The sequence below is a fragment of the Lampetra planeri genome, chromosome 15 (genome assembly GCF_965212315.1).
Source record: "Lampetra planeri chromosome 15, kcLamPlan1.2.h2, whole genome shotgun sequence".
In the NCBI taxonomy this organism is placed as follows: domain Eukaryota; kingdom Metazoa; phylum Chordata; class Hyperoartia; order Petromyzontiformes; family Petromyzontidae; genus Lampetra; species Lampetra planeri.
This window is the reverse complement of record NC_136121.1, coordinates 10,727,055-10,734,985: the sequence shown is the minus strand read 5'-3', so window position 1 is coordinate 10,734,985 and position 7,931 is coordinate 10,727,055. Positions and strand designations below refer to the sequence as shown.

The 7,931-nt window shown below is 49.6% G+C and overlaps 1 protein-coding gene across 2 annotated transcripts in view; it reads left to right on the top strand.

Annotated features, from left to right (window-relative positions):
• The first annotated feature begins 879 nt into the window (after window positions 1-879).
• LOC144722721 (mineralocorticoid receptor-like) overlaps window positions 880-7,931 on the top strand; it is a 91,390-nt gene continuing 84,338 nt past the window's right edge. Inside the window, exons 1-4 of one of the 2 annotated variants that reach the window (XM_078601069.1) lie at window positions 880-1,255; window positions 1,584-2,483; window positions 4,029-4,464; window positions 5,384-6,194. In XM_078601069.1, the coding sequence (XP_078457195.1) occupies window positions 4,083-4,464; window positions 5,384-6,194 (1,193 nt within the window). In that variant the 5' untranslated portion in view covers window positions 880-1,255; window positions 1,584-2,483; window positions 4,029-4,082. Of the gene's footprint in view, window positions 2,484-4,028; window positions 4,465-5,383; window positions 6,195-7,931 lie in introns of both variants that reach the window. The other variant, XM_078601070.1, reaches the window with a different exon arrangement.

The following is a 7,931-nucleotide window of genomic DNA, read 5'->3' as shown; positions in this document are numbered from 1 at the left end:
GCGCTTGAACCCAATTCTCCCTCCCAAACGAACCCATTCGACCCCCTCCTCTGCCCCGCCTCTTCACGCCCCCCCCCCGCACATATCTCCCCGCCCGTAACCCCTCCCCCCCTCGTCGTCGTTAGGACGTGACGTCACGCGGGCATCGCCTACTCCCGGATAGCGGTGACGTCACGTGGGAGCCAGCGTGCCCTCTTGCTGCCCCTCCCTGACCGCGTTCGATTCCCGCCAAATTCGCCTCTTTTTTTTGTTGTTGTTTGTAAACTCAAGTGCAAGCGGTGCGTCCTCTAGGTGTGCTCAGCCCGAAATATTTTTGAGGGGGGCGGGGTGGGGTCAAAGCAACCGTGTCATCTCGCGCGCGACAGCGTCGGCTAAATACGTTTGCTTTAATACTAATCACCGTCATTATTATTTCATCAACCTGCGACGAATACACTGTTTAGATGAAGGTTATCGTCACCCGTCGCCTCAATGGGCGCTCGCAAACACGTCTCATTGTCCCGCCAAGTCTATTGACGCGAGAAGGCGGTGTGGGGGGGGTGAGCAAGGGGGAGGGGTGGGGGGGGGTGAGCAAGGGGGAGGGGTGTGGGGGGGTGAGCAAGGGGGAGGGGTGTGGGGGGTGAGCAAGGAGGGAGGGGTGGTGGGGTGTGTGCAAGTGGGAGGGGTGGGGGGGTGAGCAAGGGGGGGTGGTGGTGGGGGGGTGTCTCCAGCCCCTCCCCCAAATGCCCCGTCCACCGCGACCTCCTCCGCTCAGCCCCGCCCCTCGCAATAAACCTTCCCGCCCCCGTAGTAGCCCCGCCCATTCCAGCTGACCACGCCTTCTTTAGCCCCCCACAGCCCCGCCCCCCTCCAGCCCCGCCCCTACCCCCCCCCGGTAAACAAGAGCAGCCCCGTGGTCGGGCGGACGTAGCGAGAAGAACCTCGTAGGGGGGAGAAAAAGATCCGAGGCGAATGTTGTACTTGCTAGACGTATTATATTAGTTTTTAATCTCTTATTCTTTAACACCAGGGCTATTTGCCGTAGGCGAAGACCACCGTGGCAATATTGGCCCGATTCTATTCTTTGGAAGGGGGTGAAAAAAGCATTTAAACCACTGTTAAAAAAGTGCGAGAGAGTGGAAGGCATACATACAGTGCGCGTGTCTGCGCGATTGGTTAAGGTTTGGGGAGTTGACAAAGACGACTACGACGAAGGTGGTGGTAGCCGTAGGATTTGGCGGCCAGTGGTGGTTGTAGGTAGGGAATCCGGTGACGGGTGAGTGGACGGTGACAATTCGGCATCGCGATCGGTCGGTGGCAGATCGTAGTTACATCGCCAGCAATGGTGGTGGTGGTGGCATCAGTCGTCGTTCTCGGTATGGGTTAACCTTCGACAGCTGACAAGTCGACCACAGTAGCTGTGGCTCGTAGTTGTAGGTGGTGGTGGTGGGGGGTGGTGGGTGTGTGAGAGCTTATTAACTACTGCGACTAAACCAAACTGCACCATCGAGCATTGCGACGTGCTAGTTGAGTTGGTGGCCAAAGTGAGTTTCGTGAATTAGCGAATCGGTGAGCGAGCAGTGATTGTTGTGTGGGTTACACAGGTGTCGTCGTCGTCTTGTCGAGGTGATTGAAGCGAGTGGCGTTTGGGTTCGTTCCCTCCATCATCATCATCCTCCTCCCACGGGGCTCCCCCCCCTCTACCCCGGGTCGAGGGTCGGGGCGCCCTGCGGCCTAGCGCGGGCTCCACTGGTGGCGAGGCTGCGCAGGAGGGAAATCACGAAGGGGACGTCGAGATTGACGAGAGAGACGGACTGTGGTGGTGTGTGTGGGGGGGGGGACTTGGACTGCAGTGGGTGGTGGGGTGGGTGGGAAGTCGTCCAGCCGGCGGCCCGAACGCGTCGCTGAAGTTGTTGGTAAGCGCCGCTTAAGTTGTTAGCGCTGCGCTTTGCGTGGCGAGTGAAGTCGATGATAATATACGTCTCGTAAACTACAGCCCCCCCACTAACTTCGACTACACGACACCCACCGGGTTGTCGGGGAGAAGAGGTGCGGAAGAAGTGGAGGAGGAGAAATACATCCCGAGAGAAGCGTGAATTGGTTGAGGTGGTAAAAAAAGGTGTCAGTTTTGTTGCCAGATAAAAGGGTAAAAAAAACTATTATCATATTTTGTTACTGGCAAATGAGGTTCCAATGGTAGTTGAGGTGACTCGAAGGGAAACAAGGCGGTGAAGAGGAGACAAAGTGATCGCGTATGAAGTGAAGAAACGAGAAGAGGTTAACAGGTGGGGAGGGACGGCAGAGGAGGTTAAAGAGACGTGAAAGCATCGGAGGAAATCAGAAATGGACTAAAGAAGAGGTCGCAATTCTTCAGGTGAAGGAAGAGGTGGAAGAGGTGGTACTGGAGCTGTTCACGGCACCAGGAGGTGGAGGAGGACCGAGGAGGGGAGGCTTCGATTCCATTTCTACCACCGGGACGAAGATTGACGATCGACGGACAAGAGGTGCGAGAGTGAAACGGACGTGTCCCCTGCCACACATCTGATCCACATCTGACCCATATATCCCAGCTTCCCCTCCCCACCTTGCTCTGCCCTTCCCAGCTCTCCTGCCCCCTTCAAGCTAAGCACACCGCCCGTCTTCTTGCCTTGTTTGTGTTTGTTTGTTTGCTTGAACCGCCTACCCTGCCCATCCCCAACTCGCTTGCTCTACCCTGTTTATATCGAGCTCCGTCTGACACTACTGCCTCAATTACCACAGTCACGCAGTGTATCCCCCCCCCCCAGCTTGGCTGTCATCTCAAAGCTCACTTGGCCTTGCCCATTTCAGATCGCTTTACCCTTGCCATTAACATGCCCGCCTTTATGTCGAATTTTGCCCTCATGTCTGCCATGCCCTATTAACAGTATTGAAATACCCTATTACCAGTCATTCCCATCCCAACTAGCCTTCCCTGCCTCGCAGCTCTCCCTGCCATGCCACTACCCCCTTCCTTGCCTCGCTCTCAGCCCTTCTGTCACATCGCTGCACGCCTCTTCGCCAGACTGCCTTCTTCCCTTCCCAGCAGCCCTCAATGTCATAGCCCTCCAGCATTTTTCATTCCGGCCAGTCTACTCCATGCCCTTTAACGCGTTTCCAAATGCGTCTGGTCTTCCTTTTGCACCTCTTGCCTCCTGGCCCTCCCTTTGGCCATGCCCTGCCAGGGGGGGCCATGCCCCCCCCGGGATGGTCATGCCCCCCCCCCTCCGTGGTGGCCATGCCCGAGCCGAGGGGGCATGCCCCGCCGGGGTGTGGTGGCTTGGAACGGGTTAACTGCGCCAACGACGGCCGCGTGAGTTTGGTGGCGCTGTAATTGGGTTAGTCGGCGGGACGTAAATAAACGCAGACTTTGGTACTGTAAGAGCGCGACGCCGCCGCCGCCCCTGCGATGAGCGTGTGCGCTGCACCGTGCTGTGCTTACAGTGCAGGGCACGTGTGTGTACTGCCGCACGTGTACGTCGCTGTGCGGTGTGTACTGCACGCGTGAACAGTGTAACGGCGTATCGACTTGTAATGTTATACTGTGCCGTGAACGCACCGTGGAGTTGCGATGAACTGCCGTGTTTAAATACATTGCCGTAATGTGTCATGCAAAGTGCCACGCATTTTAGACGTGTGCCGTCCGTGTTGTGTTTACGTGCTGTGCAGTGATGCACTGTAAAGCAAATATGCTAAAGACGCAAGATGCAATGTCGAATGTGTTAAGTTAAGCACATTTACTAACCAGTGTATGTTGGATATTAGGTTTGTGTTAGGGGTAGGGGTAGGCATGGAATCGTCTCCAGTCGTCTTGCTACTCTATAACGAGTTAAAAAAAAACGCCGTGACCTAGTTACGTTTCCTTGAATGTTGTCATCTTCTGGGTGTTAACACACCGTATCACCGCATGCGCCTTCTGCTCTCGCGGTGTTGTATGTCGACCGCGGAATATAACACGAGTTAGAATGACTGATATTTTGCAAAAATACTAAAGCGTGTGGCATTTCTGTGTGTTTTTTTGTTTTTGTAAGATTTGGAAAGTGTCGGTGCCTCCATGATCGGATTCCCAGCGATCCGGAAAGATAATGGGGACTGAGGGCTCTGTGCAGCAGCAACAACAGTATCCGGAGCCTCTAACCCAAAAGCAGTCTGAGTTGGTGAAGAGAGAAGATAAATTGCTGACGTGGGACACGAGGCCACTTTCCAACATGGATTTCCCCGAGGACCAGGGCTCGCCAGGGAGACCAGGCCAACAAAAGTCCGGCGGTGGCACTGGGTCTTCGTGGGCTGAACTGGTTCAGGACAGTGAGGTGTCCTCCCTCTGCATCCTGGATGACGAAACCTCGGTGCCCGAGGAGCTCTTCAAGACGGTGGCAGAATCCATGGGGCTGTACATGGCCGATGGTGGGAACTTCGACCTGCTCGGCGACAGCTCTTCTCAGGACGTTGACGCGGCTATTTTTCAGGGTGAGATATTGGCACAGCCGAGGGGCGAGCAGCACGGCTTGTGTGTAGTCGAAAAAAATATTTTTATTTATTTATACAGCGATATTGGATTTTGATTTATAATGTGACGTTTTTGACTAGTTTGGAAAAGAACTTGCCGTGAGTTATTGACTCAGAAATTATGGATAAATGCTGTAAATGAAAAGTCCTGACAAATTATAGTTTGACATTGTTGTGATTGGCACACTGGCGGTATCACTTCCTAAAATGGTGATGCGATAAATAGAATGTACAGAGTACCGTACTGTAGTTTAATCACCGCAGGTCAGGTAGACCTATCTTGCCACTGTTTACAGTTTGGAGCTGTGCAGAGGAAGATGGAGTGTGTGAGTCATGCTTGCATACTTGGCTTGGCAGCGGCAATGAAACAGGAAGAGTATGGCAAGTAATCGTGTAGATTCGGCAAGTCAATAATATTGATGTTTTGTTAAATATGTATACACAAATGAAATAAGTGTGCCACTTGCTTGGGTGCAGAATTGGGGTTGGTAATAAAATGCAAAGACATATGCCAAGATATTGGAAGATGCATGCATTATTGATTTCCTGTGGGGCTTTTTAAAATGGAGGCATTACGATTTATTCATGAACCAAATTTGATTTTACATTACATCTTCCTCTTCAAGGGTATGGTGTAGTTTATATACATCTGCATGCACAGTAATGTTATGTATATGATAATGGTGTATTTTTCTTTAATTACCAATAACACAGAATCTCATGAGTAGTAACCCTAGAGATTCCATGACCTGACCTTGTGAAAATGAAAAGCACGTAAGTTCCATTAAATGTGCTGCTTGCTGTATTCCTATTAACACATCATAAAATGTACGAACTAAAGCGAATGTCTGTGTATGTCATTATACGGTTTTCTTTTTAGGTGAGGACTTGCGCTCTTCACCGTCAAACCTTTCTCACGTTGGTCCTCGGGTTAGCCCGTTCCAAAGTGTCAAGCCTGGCGACGACTCTGCAGGTGCTCAAGAGAGCATGGCAAGCCCTGCCTCGACAGCTCTCGGATCAAAGCCGCAGCAACAACAACAGAAGCAACAGCAGCAGCAGTCTCAGCAGCTTCATCAGCAGTCAGCAAATATTTCTGTGAAACAGGAGAAACAGCAGCCGCAGCAACGTTCAGAAACACATGTTTTGATGAAACCAGAAGCTGACGTTGGAGCAGATTGTAGCCACTTCTCTCATGGAAACATGCAGCCAAACAGGCCAATTAAGGTGGAGCCCCAGTCGTTCGAGAGTCCGTCAGCATATGGGGGACCTCAGCTGATGGGTTTTGATTCGAATTTACACACATACGGGGACATGGACTCCAGTGCGAGGCACACAGAAAGGGGGTCATTTCCGGGTCCGTCCAGGGGTGACACCGCTGCGAGCCGTGCCAACGTCAAAGAGGAAGACTCTGGTTGTGATTTACACATCTGCACGCCGGGCGTGCTTAAGAGAGAGTTGGATGAACTCAGTTACTGCGCCATGAGTATGAGCACATCCGTGGCAGCGGGCTCCCCATTCGGGGAAGGGGTGGAGTTTCAGTTGCCCTACTCGGCATCTGCCACATCCTTTCGTCCGTCCGTTGCCACCTCGTCCGCCTCGGGCATCTCCAACTTTTCAAATGGGAATAATTTTGGATTCCTTTCTCCCAATGGAGTACAACAGGATGGATTTCCTTACCCTGGTTTCACGAGGTAAGTGTTTGTGTCACGTGTGCAATTTTATGTTGTGAAATATCTTTTTTTGCGCAAAGCAAAAAAATAAAATGTGCCGAGGCGCAGCATTTTGCAGAATTTAATCTCGTGCTGAAATAGAAGATGGGTACAGATCTTTCAAAATCAATGGGCCCTATAAAATGATTTCCCTGGGTACAGGTATGAAAGAAAACAAGTTTAGCCCCCTTATTGCCCATAATCAAGTTTTTTTTTCCCCCTCACCCCCAATGTCAGTTGATTTGATTCATGCTGTCAGCTTTCCCGTTTCAGTGTTTAAGATGTTAGCCATGACCGCATGTTGTGAGTGCCTCACATCTCCGTGATGTGCTCGAGCAGTGGCAAATACGCGTCTCAACAGTTGCCATTTGCAGCATCTACAGATGCAATCATTTATTTATATTAACAACCCGGATTCCAAAAAAAAAACCGAAGTGCACAGGATGACTCGAATGTAGAATTTTACAATGGATGAAAATATAAACCTCGACCATCGGTGAACATAGAACATGGGCCAGCAACAGAAACCGGCTGTAAGCTTCAAACTGGAATGATAGCATTTCACTCGCATGCGGCAATCATTTATAGTGTATTTATTAAATAAATGATTGAGCTTGACCTGCATCACCGACTGCTGGGTAGCATGTGGTATGAGGTGGGGCTGCACATTTGCATACACTCTGCTGCACAATTTGCATTGTACTGCAAACACATGTTTTTTAGCCAAGTGGCATTTCGGTGGCATTGCCACCCTACTTTGGCTACATTTTTGGCGAATTGTGCTTGGCGTCGAGTGATTCCTCCTGGTGTGTGACGTACGGTATCAGTCGTGACTATTGTCGCCAAAGGCCGGGGAAGTAAAGTAATTTGCTGCTGCTGCTGCTTTTTGTCATTGAAGTCGTTTATTGTGGATGTATACAGTACGTCATTTACATGTGAGATATTAAATGTGGTTTTCATCCATGTCGCTGTCATTACTGTCGGACAGGTAGCAATTTGACTTAAAAGTAGTTAAAGCTGTCTGGTTCGAAATGGATCAAGTTAAAAATGCTAATGACGTTGTTAGAAGTATGTCATCCGATAGCCGTTTAAGTTTTTTCGTTAATTGTGTGATTGCTGGCTTAAATGGCTTGTGAGGCAGATGAGTATGAAATGCCTCTTTAAGATATGATTGTTTTAAAACTTGACTCATGGGAATATATTATGAAAGTGTATTATTAGCAATTGGAACGTGATACAATGCAAGTTATAATCGCTGGATTTACATTTGTGTGGAAATCATTCAGCTACTTTTCTATTCAAATTGTCCAGATGTCATTTTATATCTCCAAAATATGAAAATCTTTTTCATAGAAATTGGAAAAACAAATCCTAGATTCTTTGAAATGTAATTTCCTGGGCAAAGTGGTTATCTCTGTCACAAGCTGTACATGAGCAGTGACGAAATCGTTTTACCAATTTGAAATCGATAAGAACAAAGCTGTTCTTTATATCTTAATTTTAGAACTTTCGTGACTGCAGGAATTATTATTTGTTTCTTTCGGTTAAGTCACGTCTAAAGATAAGGCCACCACACAGAGACGATCACCCCTCTCTGTTACCTGTGTTGCTCTCGCTATGTATCTTGGTGATATCTGTCTGCTAATATGTCTGTCTATAGTTTTCTGGTTAGATTTTATGTCGCTATTTCATTATACCTGATGATGATTGCTTGTGTTG